Below are 22,468 nucleotides of genomic sequence, written 5' to 3'. Positions count from 1 at the left end.
ATAAATATATATATATATATATATATATATATATATATATATATATATATATATATATATATATATATATAGATATATATATAAACGAAAAACAACTTTTAATTACGTGTTTCTGGAATATACCTTTCGACGATTTAGACTGCTGAGATCCCTCAGACCTATGAAGACCCTTAAAGTTCCCCAAGACCCTTAAGACCACCAAGACCTCGAAGACTCAAAAGACCCAGAGGACTCAAAATGACTGGAAGACCGAAAAGACTTTTAAAAACCCAAAGACCCAAAAGACCCATAGGACCCAAAAGACCACAAAGACCCAAAATACACAAAAGCCCCCGAAGACCTTGAAGACCCTAAAGTCCTGAAAGACCAAAAAGTCCTCAAATACATTTAAAGACCCCCAAAGACCCAAAAGACCCCAAAACCCTATAAGGTCCAAAAGACCATGAAGACACCAAATACCCAAAAGACCATAAAGTCCCAAAAGACCCAAAATACCTGAAAGATCCTTAAAGACCATGGCAACCAAAAAGAACATGAAGACTTAAAAGACCCTGAAGACCCAAAATACACTGAAGACCCTTAAAGACCCGGAAGACCCAAAAGACCTCAAAGACCCAAAAAACCCAAATGATCCAAAATACCCTGAAGACCCATAAGACCCTTTAGACACATTAAACCCAAGGCCCAGAAGACCAGACTCCCAAGACCCTTAAGACCACTTTTACCTTTAAGACCCTTTCAACACTTTAGACACTTTGAGATCCCTTCAGCCTTCCAACCTTTTATACGCTTTAAGCCTTTACACCCATTAATTCCCTTTCAACCCCTTACACCTTCCAGACCGATTCGACAGCTTGGACCCTTGACCATTTGGAGTTTTATACCACTTGGACCTTTTTTAATTACAAATAAATTACCAATAAATAATATCAGCAATATTGGAAATACATTTGTACAAAATAAATATTTGTATTATGATTGGTGTAAATTATGACAACACAACAACTCAAATTCAGTCAGGTCATTATCGTAAGTTTAAACAAGCCCGTGCCTCTGCAGCGACATGTGGTGAGGCGAGTGTAGCGAACCGATCTATGCCAGACAATAAAAGTATGTATCAAGTGATGTCGCTCATGATTGACTGAACCCCCCCCCCCCCCCCCCCCCCAACCCCAAATTCTTCCTTTTGGATTCCAAATAAAAGCTCCTTGTGGCTCAATCCCACCACCCACCAGAAACCACTCGTCAAATGAACCGCATTTCTCTGACTATTGATGTTCAGAGTGAATTCCTGTTAACATCGAGGAAATCTATCTTTCTGTTAAATGAAATCAAAATGAAAAATCCACATTATGAAAGAATGGTAATTTAATACAAACACAAATAACAATCGGACCCAAAAAAATCAGCTTAAAAAGAAGAGATTTTTGATTGAACTAAGTCAAAACACGATCAACTTGCACATCAAGCAGAAAAATAAATTACAAGAAAGTTAAAAATAATACAGAGAGAAAAAAACTCCCCAAAGTTCTGCAAGAAAGGAAATAAATAAATACACAGTGCAATTCAAACCGTAGTCTATTTTATTTTTTTTAGTCTAAAGTACAGAATATAAAGTCGATTAATCTCCAAATCTCGTTTTGACAAACTTGGGGCGTGATGCTACATTGGCATACCCGTGGTAATCATGGCAAAGAGTACCAGGTCAGCAAGGCAGGGCATTTAACAATGTAGAACCATGCAAGGTTTTACAGATTACAGTAGAACTGGGAATGACTGGTGTATAATTAAAGTAGTACACACACACAAACACACACACACACACACACACAAAAATACACACACACAAACAAACACAAAAACACACATACAAACACAAAAACACACACACAAACAAACACACACACACACACACACAAACAAACACACAAACAAAAAACACACACACACACACACACACAAACAAACACGCAAACAAAAACAAACACACACCCAAACAAACACACCCAAACAAACACACACTCAAACAAACACACACACACACACACAAACACAAAAACACACACAAACACAAAAACACACACACACAAACATGAAACACACACACAAACACCCAAACAAACACATAAACACACATGCACACACAAACAAACACATAAACACACACACACACAAACAAACAAACACAAAAACACACACACAAACAAACGCAAAAACACACACACACAAGCAAACACAAAAAACACACACACAAACAAACACAAAAAACACACACACACAAAAACCACACACACAAACAAACAAATACACACACACAAACAAACACACACAAACACAAACACACAGAAACACACACACACAAACACACAAAAACACACACACAAACACACAAACAAACAAAAAAACACACACAAACACACAAACAAACAAAAAAACACACACAAACACACAAACAAACAAAAAACATACACACAAACAAACACAAAAACACACACACAAACAAACACAAAACACACACACACAAACACAAAAACGCACACACAAACACAAAAACATACACACACAAACAAACAAACAAACAAATGCCCCCTCTCCCACCCCCAAGAAAAAAAATTCCATTGATACAGCAAATTGTCCATTTCATCAAGATTAAAATTGACAATCTTGATCAAAGCTCAGGTCAACAGGAAGAAAAGTGACGATTTTTCAGATGAAAAATGATGATTTTGGAAGTTTGACCTAGAGTTGACCTTTGACCTTTTGACCTCAAAAATAGTTGGTTTCCCAATTCAGTGAGGCAATATGCAAATGTTCAATTTTCAAGTAAATCGGATGAAAATTGACGGTTTTTCAGATGTAAAGTGATGATTGTGGAAGTTTGACCTTGAGTTGACCTCAAAAATAGTATGTTTCCCAATTTAGTGACTCGATATGCAAATGCTGTTTAATTTTCAAGTCAATCGGTTGAGAATTGACGGCTTTTTAGATGAAAATTGACGATTTTTAAAATTTGACCTTGAGTTGACCTTTGACCTTTTGACCTCAAAAATAGTATGTTTCCCAATTTAGTGACTCGATATGCAAATGCTGTTCAATTTTCAAGTCACTCGGTTGAAAATTGATTGCTTTTCAGATGAAAATTGATGATTTAAAATTTTTGACCTTGAGTTGACCTTTGACCTTTTGACCTCAACAATACTTCATTTCCCAATTTAGTGACTCGATATATAAATGCTATTGAATTTTCAAGTCAATCAGATTTAAAATGGCGATTTTAGAAATTTGACCTCCAGGTGACCTTTGACCTCAAAATCAAAAGGCATCTCAATTGGGACGACCTATACAACTTGGTGAAGTTTCGTGACGATCGGTTTTGAATTGTGACCTGTAGGCCGGCGACAAACAGACAGAACCACAAACGCAACCGACCAATATACTTGAAAAATTTTCGATTTTGCAAGTAACACACTAACACACTAACACACACACACACACACACACACACACACATCCTCTGAGGAGCAGTGAGTGTTCACAAGTGGAGAGTCATGTGTCTCTTGCAGTGTCACGATCTGCTAAACGTCTTTGCGCAAACACATTTATACAGCTTTTCACAGTTATGACCGAAGGACTTGCTGCACATGTTGCACTTGTGCGGCTTCTCTCCCGTGTGCATCCTCAGGTGTTCCTGGCAATGCGAGAAATAACTGAACGACTTGTTGCACGCGCCGCATTTGTACGGCAGGTGTGCTCGTGCGCACCAGTGCGTGGTCGTGCACGCTGCACCTGTACGGCTTTTCTCCCGTGTGGATCCTCATGTGCTCCTGATACTTTGAGTTGTAGCTGAACGACTTGTCGCACACGCTGCACCTGTACAACCTGTCCCTCGTGTGCAAGTGTTTGTATCCGTTGCACCCCAGCCGGAGAGGCCGCTTCTGTTTCCGGGGAGTCTCGGTGTCGCTACCACTACAAACGGAACTGGGAGACCTCCTGAAGATCTCAACGGGTCTGTCTGTTCACACAAACAGGAGCGATTTCAATCGTACGGCACAGGTATGCAATAAATCAATAAATTACTGGAACACCAGAAGTAGACTGCCAGGTGTTCCAATTTTTCATTTCATTTCGTGACCTGAAAATCGGGTGGGCATCAAATTGGCATGATAATATAGAAAAAATTAAGAAATAATGTTCATGACTTTTCACAAGTCAGATTCTGGTACGTTAGTCTGTAATATAATGTTGAAATTTATAATTTTATTTCCAAAATCTCCGTTTAGCCTCGAACGCATTTCGATGTATTGACCAATGAGGATCGCGCTTATTCGCGCTACGAACGATGTCTGGGCTTCCGGCTGCGAGTAAACAAAATGGCGGCCTCCAGTAGCAGCGACGGTGACGAGGGTGGGAGCGAGAAACGCTGTTATATGTGCATTTCTCCGGCCAAAAGATCAAGTTTAATACCTTTTAGTGATATAACATGGCCGCGATATTTGCAATTTGTTCTTACGTGGCAGAATTTAGAAGGTGATCAAGCTGAAATTGCGAGAAATTTCGTGAAGAACCACGCTGACGAATTCGGCGAACGTGGCAACAGTATGGTAACAATACCGGCTATAGCTATACCGCATGATGCAGCGTTTCATCAAGTGTGTTATTCACGATTTACCGATAAACAACGAGTGAGCAGGGTGCAAAGCAGCATGAAAAAGAGAGAAGAAAATGCAGCCAATACTGGTAGGTTGAATAACTTGAATAACAAGTCAAGTGAATCCACTTGGATTCCGCCCAGGTTGGCACATGGAAATTATGATGTAGCATAATTATCATCTCGGGTCAAGATTTGAAATTATGCCATGGTTTTTGTAAAATTGCTACTAGTATTCACATTATGTACTTTCACCAAAACATACATCATCATAGAAACATACATAGAATTTGGGTCCTCTGGGTCATTTGGGTCCTCTGGGTCATTTGGGTCCTCTGGGTCATTTGGGTCCTCTGGGTCATTTGGGTCCTCTGGGTCATTTGGGTCCTCTGGGTCATTTGGGTCATTTGGGTCCTCTGGGTCATTTGGGTCATTTGGGTCCTCTGGGTCATTTGGGTCCTCTGGGTCATTTGGGTCCTCTGGGTCATTTGGGTCCTCTGGGTCATTTGGGTCCTCTGGGTCATTTGGTTCCTCTGGGTCCTCTGGGTCATTTGGGTCCTCTGGGTCATTTGGGTCCTCTGGGTCATTTGGGTCATTTGGGTCCTCTGGGTCATTTGGGTCCTCTGGGTCATTTGGGTCCTCTGGGTCATTTGGGTCCTCTGGGTCATTTGGGTCCTCTGGGTCATTTGGGTCCTCTGGGTCATTTGGGTCCTCTGGGTCATTTGGGTCCTCTGGGTCATTTGGGTCCTCTGGGTCATTTGGGTCCTCTGGGTCCTCTGGGTCATTTGGGTCATTTGGGTCCTCTGGGTCCTCTGGGTCATTTGGGTCCTTTGGGTCCTCTGGGTCATTTGGGTCCTCTGGGTCATTTGGGTCCTCTGGGTCATTTGGGTCCTCTGGGTCATTTGGGTCCTCTGGGTCATTTGGGTCCTCTGGGTCATTTGGGTCCTCTGGGTCATTTGGGTCCTCTGGGTCATTTGGGTCCTCTGGGTCATTTGGGTCCTCTGGGTCATTTGGGTCCTCTGGGTCATTTGGGTCATTTGGGTCCTCTGGGTCATTTGGGTCCTCTGGGTCATTTGGGTCCTCTGGGTCATTTGGGTCCTCTGGGTCATTTGGGTCCTCTGGGTCATTTGGGTCCTCTGGGTCATTTGGGTCATTTGGGTCCTCTGGGTCATTTGGGTCCTCTGGGTCATTTGGGTCCTCTGGGTCATTTGGGTCCTCTGGGTCATTTGGGTCCTCTGGGTCATTTGGGTCCTATATTCCTATCCTATAACATATATATCTCCTATAACCTATCCTATAAATATAGATTTGATGACGTCATGTTTACACATCTGAGCGACAGAAATGAGCGACAGAAATGAGCGACAGAAACGGGTGACAGAAACTAGCTTCACTTTTGAGCGCCCGAAATTCCCAGGCAAACGCTATAACGCACCAGGTTTACAACCTGTGCGTTAATAAATCATGACAATGCTTCAAAACTTAGTTTGATTTTTTTTTTTGTGAGGTATATGTAAAATGATTTTGTGTGTAGTGGAACGATTTTGAATTGAAGGAACTGTCCAATATTTATGCAAGGAGGTAGGGCCGAGGTGAAACAAATAAATTTTTAAAAGGAAGTCTGAGGAAGGTGGGGGGGGGGGGGGGGGGGGAGGGAATCTAGTAGGGCTAACCATGACTTGAGGTCTAGACATTTTTAACTCACATAATTTTAATTGTTTTCTTTTATGTGTATTTATTGCAGCTTCAACATGCAATGACATCAACGTCAACATTGACAAGGTGCATAAAGGCCCACAACCAGTCAAGAAACGTGCTCTACGCTCCAGCTTAGGCAAGCCCAAATGTTCAGCCAGATCCCAATATGTGTTGCCTAATATATGCATCCTTTGTCAGAAAGAGAGAACAATCACTACAGGCAAAAGGGGACGAAGAAAAGAGCCTCTAACAAGGTGCTCAACAATTGAGGCACCAAGACTGCAGCAAGCCGCTAAAGACAACAACAATACAAACCTGCTGCTTCAAATTCAAGACAGCGATTGTGTTGCGATAGAGGTAAAATACCATGGTCGCTGCTACAAAGAGTATACCCGGTATTTAGGCAAGCTAGCAACAACACCTAATGCAGAGCAACAAGGAGACTCCAACTACTCAGAAGCATACACATTATTTTGTGCAACAGTCAAGGATCTTATAATAGACAACAAGGAAATCTACAGACTGAAACGACTTTATGACATGTTCATGAAACAAATCAAAGCAACACACGGAATAGAATCAAACTACAAAAGTGGCTTTCTCAAGACAAGACTGATGAAAACATTTCCACAACTATGCTTTCTAACCCTGTATATGCGCTGCCAAGGACACCTTGTGTATGTTAATGACATCTCCACTGAAGTGCTGGTTGAAGAAAAGAAAGTGTTGCAAGAAACCATGCATGGTTCAGGTGATGACACAACAGAGACAGAACAAACATCCGACTCTGAACCAACCCCACCAAAGCAACCTGGGTATACTGAGAATAACCTTAGAGAACACTACTTCACTGCGCTACAATTGAGAATGCAATCGATGAGATCAAGCCAAATATGCCATGGCCCCCAACCTCTGAGCACCTGACAACAAATGCCGCAGAAGCAATTGTACCTGCCTGTCTCTATAACTTTATTGCATGGATGGTGGGAGTGTCAGACGAACCTGATTCTGATGAGTTTGTAAAGATAGAATCTACAATACATAGAATAATTCTCACAATTGCACAGGACATCATATACCTCCAATCAAAGGGAAGGAAACAGATGCCCAAACATTTGTCATTTGCAATGACAGTACGTCATCTCTCAGGTTCAGCCCAATTAATCAGCCTACTGAATGGGTTTGGTTACTGCGTCTCAAACTCTGTCGTCTTAAATCATGACACTGCACTGGCTAACCAAGAACTACATCGTGGAGAGGATGCTCTTCCATCAATCATTCAGGCGGGCAAGCATGTCACACTCGTATGGGACAATAATGACTTCGGGGAGGAGACATTGTCTGGGCGTGGAACAACGCACAATACCAATGGGATTATAATACAGCGACCAAGTCAATCCCATGAAGTAGTACAACCAGCACCAGTCACTACAGTTAAGAGGACGCGGGAGAGATCGATGCAGCCACCTGCAGTGAACCTTGCCACATATTATGGAGGGAAAAAAGAAGGACCCGCTCCATTCGCAACCAGCGTTCCATTGGATCGAGCAACGTACTTCCCATTACTCCAGCACCCTAAGACGATAGACCTAGCATACCACATCACCAAGTACAGCATTGACGGGACTCTGCCATCTTGGACAGGATTCAACCAACTACTGTCTTGTGTTGAAGTTCCACCAAAGAGCATCATAGGGTATCTCCCTGTCATTGATGCCACTCCGACTGAAATGAATACGGTACTAACAATACTGCAGAGAAGTGTTCAGATCGCCAACAAGTTACAGTTGGAAGCAGTCGTCATTGTCGTTGACCAAGCCATCTATTGCAAGGCACAGCTCATTAGATGGAAGAATGCACAGTTCATGAAGAGACTGGTAATTCGACTTGGGGCATTCCACACTGCAATGTCCTTTCTTGGCTGTATTGGAAAGAGATTTCGAGATGGTGGTCTCCAAGACATCCTGGTTGAGTCAGAGATTGTTGCAGTGGGGTCTGTGAATGGAGTGTTCAGCGGCAAGCATTACAACAGGGCAGTTCGAGCCCATAAGCTGATGTCAGACGCGATGCAGCAGATGCTTCTGGATGCATATTTTGAATCTATTCCAGAACATGAGGCGGGTAGAGTGAAGGAACTTTTGTCAAACTTAGCTGAAGCTTTCCCACATCCAAACTACCATGTCATTCTCAACAGTGACAAGTTCAAAGACTTCAAAACCTCCTTTGACAAATTCTTAGAAGCAAGTGACACCAAACCAACATTTCGCTTCTGGAGTTCATACATTGAGACGGTGGAGCTTCTCTTGCTATTCATTAGAGGGACACGAGAAGCCAACTGGGATGTTCACCTCGCCAGCATACGATGTATGCTTCCATGGATATTTGCCTATGATCACATTAATTATAGCAGATACCTTCCAGTATACTGGCTGGAAATGTCAGATGTTCAGCAGACCCATCCCGCCATTCATCAGAAATTTATGGAGGGTGAATTCACTACCCAGAGAAGCGACAAAGCTTTTGCCCAAATCGCCTGCGACCAGACCATTGAGCAGACAGCAAACAGGGATTCCAAGACCAAGGGGGGCATGACCGGTTTCACTACCAGCAAGGGGACAGTTAACCGATGGATTTGGTCACACCACGCGAGGGGGTCAATTGCACGGGAATGCGAGGTTATGGCAGGGAAGTCCAGATATGAAGAGCACAGCTCAACACGCTCCGATCTACTACAAAGTCGCATGCTACGTGACAAAGCTGATGTTGACAAAATAATCGCGATGACAAACAGCATGATTAATCCATTTGAATATGATGGAGAGGACTTGGTTCATGTTACATCTGGTGTGGTGGCTACGAGAGAAGTTCAGGAAGATCTAAACACAGCATATGAAAGAGGAGAAATAGAGTTCACCACCCTATGTAAAGAACGACTTCAGACGGAGACAGTCGACCTGTTTGGCTCAATGAAGAAACTGAAACTTAAGACATTCACCAACATGTCTAAGGCTGTGAAAAAGAAAATTCGTGGAAAGGATGTGTCTTTGAAGGCTGACAGAAATCTCTTAGCAAGGCTTGTTGTCATCGGGCAGTTCCGGAAAATTGATCTTCAAGAGTTAATGTCCTATTCTCTTGGCCCACTACCTCTTCCTTTGGCAAGTGTGCAAGGCTGCCTCGTCAAGACCAACAAAGCCAACCTACTTCATGCACTTGAAAGTCAGGCAGAGAAACCTGTGGTTGATATTCCAGTAGGAGGCATGTATGTAATGGATGGTATGGCAATGATACAGAAATTGAATATCAACAAACTCACCGGGGAAAGGACATTTCTCAATCTGGCCCACGAAATACTGAAGCGCCTTGTCAAGGGAGCAGAGGGCAACAAGTCCAGTGAGATCCATTTCGTAACCGATACTTATCGAAAGGTATCGATTAAGAACGCCGAGCGAGAGAAGAGAGCAGCCAGAGGGTCTCAAGTGATGCGAATATATGGCCAGTCCCTTCCTCAACAATGGAAGAAGTTCCTCTCCAACGGTGACAACAAGGAGTCGCTAATCGAATACTTGTTTGAGATGTGGAGTAAGGTCAAGACAGCATACCTCAGAGGAATTACAGTGTTCTTGGCACATGGAACCAAATGCCATATCTTCACAGGAAGCAGCACTCCAGATCAGGTAGTTGAAGTGAAAGAAGAGCCATCACTAAATTCGACGCATGAAGAGGCGGACACACGGATGTTCCTCCATGCCGCGCATGCAGCACACACAAGCAATGACGTCATCATCGTTAGTCCGGATACAGATGTGTTCATAATCGGCATAGCCTTAGTACCCCAAATCTCTGCACATCTATATTTCCACACAGGAAAGGGAGTCAACCTTAGGACAATTGACTTGAAAGCAATCTACGATAGCATTGGGGATGATGTCAGCCAAGCTTTGATAGGCCTACACTGTTTTACTGGCTGTGATAGTGTAAGCGCCTTCTATGGCAAAGGCAAAAAGAAGGCCTTAAACATCATACTAAAGAATCCAGAGCTGTGCGGTGCCTTGAAGGACCTTGGAGAACGGTTTGACATACATCCAGACATGATGGAAGCACTGGAGACATTTGTCTGCAAGTTATATGGACAGCACAATATCACTACTGTGAATGAGGCCAGGTACAACATGTTTCGTCTTGCTAGAACGTCTGAGATCACAATGCCTCCCAACCAAGATGCCCTGAGACAGCACATCAAGAGAGCCAATTACCAAGCTGGTAAGTTAATTGGTTGTTTCTTTGAATATTGAACATCACCTGTAATTTATGTTTGGACAGGAGTACTAGTATATGGTGCTGCATGTGTTAATGAAGATGATTATTTGGAAAGTTTATTGAATTGAAAACAAAATATTGAATGTCACAACAATGCTTTGTAAATGTTCAAAATTAACAGGTCTATTTGAAAGAGTAATTGAAGTAACTATCTGTACAGTTGAGTGGTTAAGATAACATGACATGTAGATGATCCAGAGATTTTTTTGCTCCACACTTAGTCAGAGCAGGATGTTTTGGATTTCGCATGTTTCTCTACACAGAATTTCCCAATAATATGATTGTACTGTTATTAGCAGACTACGGATTTTTATGTTAAGAAAATAGGCCTTTTATGTTTTGAAAAGCGGAATTTTTTTTTTTTAATGTGAAAAAATCCCGAAATATTTTTTTCCCCCGTTTTATTCATTTTTTATTATTACCAAGTTTTTCAGAAATCAGTCAAAAAAAGAACAAAAAATGGTAAGCTTTTTCCTGCACAACATTAAGCACTCTGGGCTAGTAAACAGGTAAAAAATGACGTTCAGGTACCTTTATTGCAACCGCATTGTTTGATAAGTAGAGGACTAGAAGAAATTGACAAGACCCTTTTAGGAACGGTTACACAAGATCACACAACACAACACAACACAAGGTTACACAAGGTTACACATTAGGAAATGTAACACAAGATTTCACTCCACTCTGAGGTCACTGTGAGATGATGTAACACGAGATTTCACTCCAATCTAAGGTCACTGTAAAATGATGTAACACAAGATTTCACTATACTCTGAGGTCATTGTAAGATGATGCAACACAAGATTTCACTCTACTCTGAGGTCATTGTAAGATGATGCATTATCTTGGTAATGTTCTCCTTGGTGAGGCGGTGTCGGCGGTCGGTGAGGACGTTTCTGTAGACGGAGAAGGACCTTTCCACGCTGACGATGGGGCAGTACCTCAAGAGGGGGATGTCAGCAAGCTCGACTCCAGCCGGCACACCAACCTCAGATCCGTGCTGATCTCCATCCAGGATCAAAGCCACTGTCCTCAGCACACCAATGTTGGGATTGCGCTGCAGCACCGCCTTGAACTTGGTGAGCAGGATCTCCTTACGGCAGCCTCGGATCTTTTCGAGCTCCTCCTTGGCCTGATCAAGGAGCTGGAAGGCCTTGGCCAGCTCCATGCCGGCCTCCTCCAGCTGCTTAGGATCTTCGGGATGAATGACACGTGGGCATTTAAGAAGACCAAACTGAGCTTGATGTCCGCCTTTCCGAACAGGTCCTTGGCACTCCGGATTGCCATCGCGTCATCGTTCAGCTGGTCCACAATGTCCTTGACGGCCTCGAAGTGCTCGGCGTAAAACACCGCGGCGTCGATCCACGTCCCCCACCGAGTCAGAATGGGCTCCGGGGGGAGAGAAAGATTGGGCTGCTGCTCCTTCCAAAAGACAACACGCGACGGGGCTTTGACGAACACCTTCTTCGTCGTGGCAATCAGGTCGTTGACGTCCTTGAACATTTCTCGGACTGTCTCGCAGACACGGTGGAGCGCGTGGGCAACGCAAGTCACATGCAGCAAGTCCGGGAAGAGTTCCTTCAGGGCATGGCCGGCCTTGATCATATAGGCCGCGGCGTCGCTGACGAGGACCTTGAGGCACTCCGGCTTGAAATCAGGCCAAAGATAGCGCAGCGTGTCATTGACTGCACGCACGATCTCCCCGGAGTTGGTCTTCTCCAGAAACATGCACTGGACGAGGTGGGGACGAAAGTACCCCTCCTTGGACAAGCGTCCCGCGATGATGTTGGCCACATATCGACCTGCCGAATCGGTCGTCTCGTCGACGGACAGCCAGATGGGCTGCTGTCCGAGGTCGGCACGGATCCCCGCCAAGGCCTCGTCGTAGCACTTGTCGAGGTAGTGCTTTCAAATCCAGCTTTCATCGGGGATCTGGAGAGTGATGTGCTTCTCCAGGAACGACCGGAGGGCAGGGTTTTCCAATTTCGACCATGGGATGCCAGCGGCCAGCATGGCCTGGCACAGCTCCTGAGCCACGACGTCGCACTTGTGCCTCTTTCCGCCACCAAAGTCCTCCATGGTGGCTTGCGTGACCGTCCTCTTCTTCTTCAAGGCCAAGTTGCTCTTGTGGCGGTCTCCTCGGACATGTTGGGCCAGCTCAGACTTCTGCTTCGCCCAGAAAGTCTTTTCACAAGCTCGACAGAAAGCCATGTCACTCGACACGTACTTGAAGGTGGCCCCATCGCCGCCAGCGTTGAATTCCTTCAGCCACTTGTCACGAAGAGCAGCACTCATCTTGATAGGAGACTTGTTCACACTTTGTGTACACTCTCTCACTGTAGTACACCGCCTCACTGCTGTACACGCTGGGGACGCAACGCACGCAAGTGGACGCAACGTTTTGTTTTTGAGATCGATCGCAGTTAAAAATTTCGATCGCAGTTAAAAATTTCGAAAAATTCCCTAATTTTTTTTAGCGTTGCCAGACATTTTCGACCAAAAGGGGCATTTTATTTTATTTTTCCCGAAAAAGGGCGAAATATTTTTTTCCTCCGAAAATAGCAAAATAATTTTTTTGCGCGCAAAAAAGCCGTTTTATGTGAAAAAATATTTTATTTTTTTTCACATAAAAATCCGATGTATAGTTATTAGTGTTAATGATATACCTCTGATGTTGTTTTGGAAATATGTATATCTCCATTCTTAATGTTATTGATCACTTCAATATTTCAGGAATTTACAAGAGGAGCCTGCAGCCCATCCCTGACATTCCCGACCCTGATGGCTATGGATGGATGATGGAAGAGGAACTTGCCATAGACTGGATGACACTTCCACCTGCACCAGACAGCGTGATGGAGCTTGCTAACTGCACTGGAAGCTGCAAGAAGACACGATGCAGCAACGAAACTACATGCACTTGCCTACAGAATAACATTCCGTGCACAGATTTGTGCAAGTGCGGCAGGAACGACTGCTCAAACATAACTGGCCATGTTGACTTTGATGATAAGAATGATGATAAAGACTCCAGATCTGAAGATGAGGAAGACTCTGATGCTGAAGAGGATGAAATAACTGCACTATTTGTATGATGTTTTGGACAAGTTTCAACATGACCAAGCCGAAGAGACAAATTGTGGCTATAGTTCAGCCCATCTCGAGTTTATCATGACGTCAATGCGCACTGGTTCGCTTGTACGCCGCGTAATTGTCTTTGATGGGTTAAAATATCACCCCTTACACACTTATTGGACCTATTAACAGTTTCAAAATAGCATTGGTAAACCACCATGGATCGTAGTAGCAACACCAATCACAAATATTGTACAAAAATTTAAAATTATGCAGGTTTTAAGGTCCAAAAACATGACTTTCTGATAAATGCATCAACAGCATGTTATTTTACCAAGTCGTTAAAACAACATTTTTACTACTTTTGGGGGTCTGAATTAATAAATATTGCTGCCAAGACCAATGTGAACATGACATCATATAGTTTGTGTTGTTTTTTTACTGTGTAAATGGGTATTTCAAATGTAACATACAATTGGTGTATACTGGTGTTTTGGGGCAGCGGTTCTCGGTAACGTACCACGATATCGCTTGTGAAAAAAAACAAGATGTTTTGGAGGTCATAAGGCTTCATCCCACACCCTTCTTGCCAAATCCCTAGGTTCAGGTCATGAAATCAAAAAAAAATAGATATCCACCCTATGGCCCTGTGTCTAAAGGTGAGGAAATCTCCAAGCATGACGAGGAATGGATATTCATACTTTTTTTATTTATTATAAAAGACGTTACTTTAAAACATCCATCAAAACACCATGCTTTGTGCAGGTATTTTACAGGTGTACTCATTGAGGAGGCTAAAGAACAGCAAAAAAAATAATTGGGAAAAATGACAGCGTCCCCAGGTCCGACTCGTCAATGAACCGGGTAGTAGGTAGCGTCAGACTACCCCTGCGTACTCAAACCAGGTAACTTCAAAATTGGATGATTGTACCAAAACATAAACGACAACCAGGTACTTTGCAGACATTCGGCTAACACGCCGCATACAAAATGATTAATTTTGTGTGGATCCGTTAAATAAGTATTTGACAGAAGACTTGGGCCAAAAACGTTCCCTGGTCGATCTCACAAGAAAGTAGAAATAGTCGTGGCCGTTAAGGAAGTAGTTGTAAATTTCCTCTGGACACCATTTGTGCTCTACGCGGAATGAAAATGAAATCGAGTCCTCTCAACTATTTTAATATTCTCCGTCGGTCTGTTTTTCTGAAGCTCTGAAACTCTGTCCGTCCAGGGTGGAGCTTGGCTGGCCTGACTCCACCCACAACAATAAAATCAAAACATACGCCTGCCATTTTGATCACTACCTATAGACCTCAGGCTTCAGGCCACTTGTGTACATTTGAAGACCAAACACGTCTTCTCTCATGAAAGAAAGGTACGTTTTGAAGAATGGTACATTTTCATTACAACCCATTCAGAAGAAATGAGGTAATGCAGTTTTTTTTTGTTTTTTTTAACCAATGATCGAGGCAGCGGTCTATTGCCTATACACCACCCAAAGAAAGGAAATTCTACAATCAAGAGGACTGCTGAGTTTATGTACATTTAAAAACTAAACATCACGTCATCCATCATGAAAGAAAGGAAGGAACGTTTGGATTACAACCCACGCAGAGGAAATGAGGTAATGCATGTTTTTTGGGGGAATGATCGAGGCAGCGGTCTATTGCCTATACACCTCCCAAAGAAAAAATGCTGCAATCAAGAGGACTGCTGAGTTTATGTACATTTAAAAACTAAACATCACGTCATCCATCATGAAAGAAAGGAAGGAACGTTTGGATTACAACCCATGCAGAGGAAATGAGGTAATGCATGTTTTTTGGGGGGAATGATTAAGGCAGCGGTATATTGCCTATACACCACCCAAAGAAAAAAATGTTACAATCAAGATGACTGCTGAGTTTATGTACACTTAAAAACTAAACATCACGTCATCCATCATGAAAGAAAGGAAGGAACGTTTCGATTCCAACCCATGCAAAGTAAAGAAAATACTGCAGTCATGATTAATATTTGAAGTCTTTAATAAAAAAATACTCAAATCTGTCCTTTGACGGCCTTTTGTACCTTTTATACAAAACACAAGCCAAAAAAGGTTGCTGTACATAACTTCGGTTTTCCTCGAGTTTTCAAGGCTGATTATTGTGAAATACAGGATTGATAAACAAACGGTATTTACCATGTGCATGGACATGTAATTCACGCATTGTGTGGTCAATAAATTTTGTAAACGACATAATTTCTGGATCTGCCGAATTGCCAGTACCCATTTCGGAAAACTTGACATGCAGCATATCACTGAACATGTCCAGATGTCATACATGTCTATGCTCGTTAGTTTCCCACGGGTGCTGGCCTACAAGTATTGTTACAAGATGAAAAAAGGATGCTTTAGCTGAAGGAAATAGTTGGTTGGTATTTTGTTTTATCCCTTGCTAAAGGTAATGTTTACCTAATTCCTCTGCAGGCAAAGGTGTTGGTCTTGGCTCATGGAAGAGTTGGTTAAATGGAAATTTAAAATGTTAATTTCATCAAAAGATGCATGAAGTAACACATATAAATATATCGTTGCAGGCACGGCCATGGGGGGCAAATGGAGTAAGATAGATTAGTTATTTCATTCATAAACATCTAGCAGAAGTGTTTGGTTTCTGTGTGGAATGATAAGACGTGTGTCGAAGTGGGGTCAGATGTCAACATACGTGGCCTCTCCCTTCCGTAATGTTGTTTAAAGCCATCCCACAATTCCTCCCCTATTAATCCTATAAATCGATCCCGTTTGTAATGTCTATGTGTTGCTTTTATAAATAGTTTTCAGCCCCGAGAACAAGCGAACCCAGACCCACCTCCACCTTCCGTCCCCGCGGAATGGCGATGGAAATGCCTTGCGACCGTGCGTGAAGATCAGGAATGACGATCCTCAGAAGGACTCAAAGCCACAAGGAGACGCCAGAAGCAGCCAGAAGCTATGAGAGACCCAACGTGTGGGAAAGGTTCCTATAATCCTGGCTCGGTGTGTGCGAGTGTGAACGGGCCTTAAGGTATCGCGGAAAGTCGTTGAAGTATCGTGGGCGCATGGGGATGTAGCATAGAGAATAATTGGCAATAAATCTGCTTCTAGTCTTTCCTTCTTTTATTACAACAAACCCTGTTTCTCCACTACTGAGTGTCAGTCGGGTGTGCGGTTCAGATTTCAAATGGTGATTAACAATGCGACTAAGGCCGCAGTCTGAAATTGTTGCAAAAATCCCTCGGTACTGTAGGAGGGTTCAAAATCGTAGTGCTTCATCCCTGGTTCTCACTCGGCACATCCTATCAGATGGACGAAACACACTGCAGGTGACAGGACTCGGCTTTTCTGTACGTTGGAAACCAAAGAAAAGACCTCTTCGGCTTTCCCAGTGGACGGCTCCAAGGACAATCCATCACTAAACTGGTGAAGGTACAGGTGGAAGATATGACCTCATGTCCATCAAGCTCAAAGTAACCATATAATTTACAGGTGGAAGATATGACCTCATGTCCACCTGGCTCAAAGTAACAATATTATTATCATTAATACAACATGTGCTAGATATTCAAACCTGGAATGCTTGCAAAGAGCCACAGTTCTTTAAAAATCAGACACATCTTCCGTCCATGAGTCTTCATCAGACATTTCTTTGTAAGTGAAGCGAGCGTACTTCGGAACTTTAAAATTTGTGGGTAAAAAAAGATTTTAAACCAACAAAATTGCAACTAGAATGGCGCTTGGTGTCATGCGATACCTCATTTCTGGACGCACCTCTCAATGGCGAAAAATCACTTAAATAATAATTTTTAAAAATCTCCGAATCTGCATCTTAACCAAAGTCGAACCAATTCATTGGTGGGAGACACACAACATGTCCACCAAGTTTCATCCAAATCTGTCCATAACTTTATGAGATATCCTGCTTATCGTTTTTGGCCCTATTCGTCAATGGTGAAGAATCACTTTGGAAATCCCAGTATCCGGATCCGTAACTGGATGTTCATGAAAATCTGAACAATCCATCCTCGTCACACACCCAACCTGTCCACCAAATTTCATCCAAATGAGAGCACAGGAATGATGAGAAAAAAATATTTGCCTACTCCAGTGTCCAGGATCATTGGATACGGTGCATTGCTCACCTGCACAAGAAGAATATTCCATCAGCTCTTCCTTCACTCGGACCATTTTTGGGGTCCCCGGAGCGTTACCATGGAGAAATCCCACCTCCGATGGACTCGTTTCACCTGAACGGAAACCGATGGTAGAGCAGAGAAAATTTACACGAAACTCAAAACGAGTGATGGAGTTGGGATATCAAATACAATTTATACTTTCAAAAAAAAAGAAGAAGAAAACAAAACATTCAGTTTACTAAACTGTCGGAAACTCTAATTCCCTTAACTTTCGACGCTCATAACGACTGGTTTTTAATTTTCAGATCGGGAAAGCAGTTTTATTGAAATTGAATATTTACGTAAAGAATTCAAACGTCTTCCTGAACTTGCCTTGTGAGGAACAATTCTCTCCAAATTCAGTTTTCACCGTCGTCTCCGCAATAAAATCTGAAACACAAAGAAAGTCTTAAAACAAACTCGCCTGCAATTCCCCCTCCTTGTTCTGTGGCATCATTTGTTGTTATCCCATTGGCTTCTCTGCCACCACCCTCCTGTTGCTCCGCTCTTTCATGAACCTCAATACCTGCGTGTTTTTTTTGTTTTTTTTTGTGTACGAGCTAACATTGATCACAAAAAGACAAACCGACACATAAACCATCGGATAAAGGGAGCGGGAGAACAAGATGGAGAGCAGGAACATCGGGAGATCTGTGGGAGGGAGAGGGCTTTGGGAGAGGAGGCATGGAAAGGGGGATGGGGGTGGGAGAGGTAAAAAAAAAAAAAAACACATGGACACTAAGGACTTCCAAGAAAGAAGTTGGAATTTCAAAAAAGTGGATCTGGGGTGAATTAGCGGGGGTAGAAAAGATCAAGGTTATGGATGGGGGAAGATAAGAGATGGTGGTGAACGGCTGTTTTGAAGACCTGGAGGGAGGAGTGGGATTGAAGGGAGTGCCGGAGTTTGTTCCAGAGGTGGGAGAATTTGAATATAAAATGGAACTTTCAAACAAATTCCTATCATTCAGGATCATCAATTTTTACAATGCTAGTCCGGATTATTACCTCGTGAGGGAGAACAGTCTGTAGGTTGAAGTTCCACCTTCACCACCGTTGGAGGATCTGCCACACACATGACAATCAATCACCATCACTACAGAGGCTCATTGCAGAGCAAGGTTAGATTGGCAGTTGGGTAGCGGGGCAATAATTGGGCACGATCAGCAAGGTAATAAACAAACAGGAAAAGAAAAAGAAAAGCAAGAGGAGGGAAGGGAACACTAAAACCAGAAAGTCAGAGGGTGAGGTTAAGAAGGGTTCATGGGGGTAATGAAGATCAGGGATCAGGGTCGCACTGTGCCTGCTGGAAGCTCTGGAGGGAAGAGTGGGAAAGAACAGTTTCTGGAGGGCGCTTGCGTAGACGGGATAAGCGAGGAGCAAAAGAGTCGAATTGTGCAGTCAGCCTAGATTTGGAAGTTTAACTAGGAGCTTCCTGGAAGAACTCGTGCATCCTGCAGTTGCTGGAGAGTGTGGGGGCGGCAGGACAGGTGCCGGCAGGCTACCCAATGGGTGGGAACCCATGGGACACACGGTGGAAGCAGCAAGATGCACAGTGGGGGCAGCAGGATACACCTTGTGTCCTGACGGAGTAAATAACACGTAAATACAAGAGAGTTAGTGGATGATGGCGGATGAGATTATGGCCTTGTGCATTAAATTTCAAGAGTTTTTTGCTTCTACATTTACAAGGAAACAGTCAGGGGAACTTCCAATAGCTGAGAGTATTACCTCAAAGGTGAGGAAGTACTTATACAAAGGAGATCCAGGTAGGATTGGAATAAGTAAAAAAAAAAAAACTTGGAAATCTAAGAGCAGATAAAGCTCCAGGGTCAAATAACCAAATAACATTTGAACTGCATGGCTGCGGACCGTTACCGTGGTAAGGGGGGCTGACAGGTACTACACCTTGCCCACAGGTGACCTGGGATTATGCAAGGCAGGGACATCCATCTCTCTTAGGTATCAGAAGACACCCACATTCCCAAATGGCAGGATGTGGGAATGGCAGTAAACATACAGTATATCTAGACTTTAAGAAGGCATTCATAAGGTACCGCATAGGAGGTTGTTAGCCCAGGTGAGGGCTTGTGGAGTGGCTGGTCAGATAACTAACTGGATTAGTGATAGGAAGCAAAGATTGGCTGTGAGTGGGACGATACAGGTAGGGAGGATACCTCATGGATCATTACGAGGACCCTTATTATTTATAATTTAAATGAATGATTTGGATAGTGGAGTTCAGAGTTTGCTTTCCAAATTTGCAGGTGACACAAACCTTGACCGTAAGGTAGATAGCAGAGAGGGTGTTGATCAGATTCAGGAAAATCGAGATATTTTAATAGATCGGGCAAAAGATTGGCAGATTCTTTTTTTTCTTTTTTTTTTGTATACAAGATTGAGGCTCGTGTCAGAGCTAACATCAATCACAAAAAAAACGGACACACAAAACATACAATAAAGGGACCGGGAGACAAGATGGGGAGAGAGAGGGAAGCACACAAGTACAACAGCAGAGAACAGGGACATCGGGAGATCTGTGGGAGGGAGAGGGCTTGGGGGGAGGAGGCATGGCAGGGTGGGGGGGTGGGGGGGGGGAGGGAGGGGGGTGGGAAAGGTATAAAACACATGGACACTGCTAGAACTTCCAGGAAAGAAAGAAGTCGGTATTTCAAAAAAAAAGTGGATCTGGGGTGAATTAACGGGGGTAGAAAAGATCAAGGTTTTGGATGGGGGAAGATAAGAGATGGTGGTGAACAGCTGTTTTAAAGACCTGGAGGGAGGAGTGGGATTGAAGAGAGTGAGGGAGTTTGTTGCAGAGGCGGGAGAAAAGAGGAATGAAAGAGTGAAGGTGAGCAGAGAGTCTCGATTTTTGAAATTTCACCATGAGAGGGTTGCAGGCAGATCTTGTGTGACCTGTAGGAATATTTGGCGGACAGAGCACAGATAGAGCTGGGGGAGCAAGGCCGGAGAGGAGTCGGTAGAAGACAGAAAGACCACCAACCTGCCTGCGATGAGATGTCGTTTAACATAAATAAATGGAATTAAGGTGCTGGTGATAAGGATTCCAATAATGAAAATAGGGATTACATGAGGCAAGGGGTGGTCTCAGAGCGTGTCACATGGGAGAAGGATCTGGGGGTGGTAATACATACGGAAGGCAAGCAGACAGGACAGTGCCAGGTAGGCACTATGTAGGTATAACATTTTTATACCTGTTTATATATATAGGATTTTATACCTACATATTTTATACCTATATATATATATTATACCTATATAGGTATAAAAGATACCACGTTTTTTGGTTGTATTCATAGGGGGAAAACCACCTTGGGAGGCCATTTTCCCCCACAGAGCAGGGGTTGGCCTTTTCCAGGCAATGTGCTCCACCTTTTTGAAACAATGTTTTATGGCCGGATGCCCTTCCTGCTGCCGACCCTGTTGGTCGCCTCTTGTGACACACAGAGAATTACCAGTGAACTGGTGCTCAATTTGCCGACCTCGGAAGGATGACAGGCTGAGTCAACCCCCGCAGTGTTAATTCAGCGATCGACCGGGATTCGAACCCAGGATCCTTGGATCCCAAGCCGGCACCCTAATCGCTAAGCCAACACCAGGCTATATTCATAGGGGGATAAATTATAAATGAAAAGAGGTAATGTTAACACCGTATAGGAATTTAATGAGGCCTCCTATGGAATATTGTGCAGTTTTGGTCACCGCGCCTCATGAAGGACGTCGCTGCCATACAGGGGGTTCAGTGTTAATCTAGATTTATTCCAGGCCATGGAAAAAAAATTCTGATGAGCGGCTGAAGGAGACGGGACTTTATACATACGAAGCCGATTACGAGGGGACATGATGGAGATGTTGAAGATAATGAAGGGTGCAGAAAAAGAATAATTGCAGAAAGGTTTTTCAACAAATTACAAACTGGCAGCACCAGGGGCCAGTTTCAGAGTAACGAGGAGAGTTAGAATGATAGTGTGGCGGACACAAGCAAGAGGACACGAATTCAACGCACCAGCAGGTGGCGCGAACGTCCAGGCGGGGAACTGGAAGGCATGCCCCGCCTATCGACCGATCGGCCACGCCCGGGGACTAAACGTGGCCCCGGCACAGATATGCGGGCTCCAAGCTCGAGCCCGCCCCGTGCTGACGTTTGAGCTTTCTTAATAAAGACTCTGTTGGTTATCAAACGCGTTGTGGCCTACCTCTTTGGCAAGCAAGTTGTGTGCGTAGCACCACACTTCACTGGTGACCCCGATTGGTTCAGTCGTCGCTGACCACCAAACGCGCCATGGCCAACAACGCTGTCGGGGTAAAACTCCGAGTTTTGGGAAGCACAGGCCGATGTGTGGTTCGTGCAGGCCGAAGTGCAATTCCAGCTTCGAGGCATAATGGTGGACGAGACCCGTTACTACCACATGGTCGCCTCCCTCGGGCCCGGCACTGCCGCCCGAGTCGTGTCCATCCTGCGGCACCTGCCGGCCGACCACAAGTACGGGGCGATCAAACGGCTCATCGCCACGTTCGGCC

The 22,468-nt window shown here is 43.8% G+C and overlaps 1 protein-coding gene across 1 annotated transcript; it reads left to right on the top strand.

The window, feature by feature from the left end:
• Nucleotides 1–4,346: 4,346 nt before the first annotated feature.
• Nucleotides 4,347–14,152, top strand: LOC144892219 (uncharacterized). Its single transcript, XM_078777714.1, has 3 exons — nt 4,347–4,737; nt 6,393–10,606; nt 13,397–14,152. Exons 2-3 carry the CDS (start codon nt 7,240–7,242, stop codon nt 13,756–13,758), a joined length of 3,729 nt encoding a protein of 1,242 aa, XP_078633840.1. The 5' UTR covers nt 4,347–4,737; nt 6,393–7,239; the 3' UTR covers nt 13,759–14,152.
• Nucleotides 14,153–22,468: the final 8,316 nt, after the last annotated feature.

This window comes from Myxine glutinosa, chromosome 5 (assembly GCF_964187855.1).
Source record: "Myxine glutinosa chromosome 5, kmMyxGlut1.1, whole genome shotgun sequence".
Classification (NCBI taxonomy): domain Eukaryota; kingdom Metazoa; phylum Chordata; class Myxini; order Myxiniformes; family Myxinidae; genus Myxine; species Myxine glutinosa.
Note: the sequence above shows the minus strand (reverse complement) of the source record. Positions and strands in the feature narration are given on the sequence as shown.

Bases quoted from the DNA above. Each gene is read 5' to 3' on its own strand.
- LOC144892219 (XM_078777714.1), top strand. From the start codon at position 7,240: ATGCCATGGCCCCCAACCTCTGAGCACCTGACAACAAATGCCGCAGAA. The intron at 10,607-13,396 runs GTAAGTTAATTG...TCAATATTTCAG, and splicing joins GAGAGCCAATTACCAAGCTG to GAATTTACAAGAGGAGCCTG.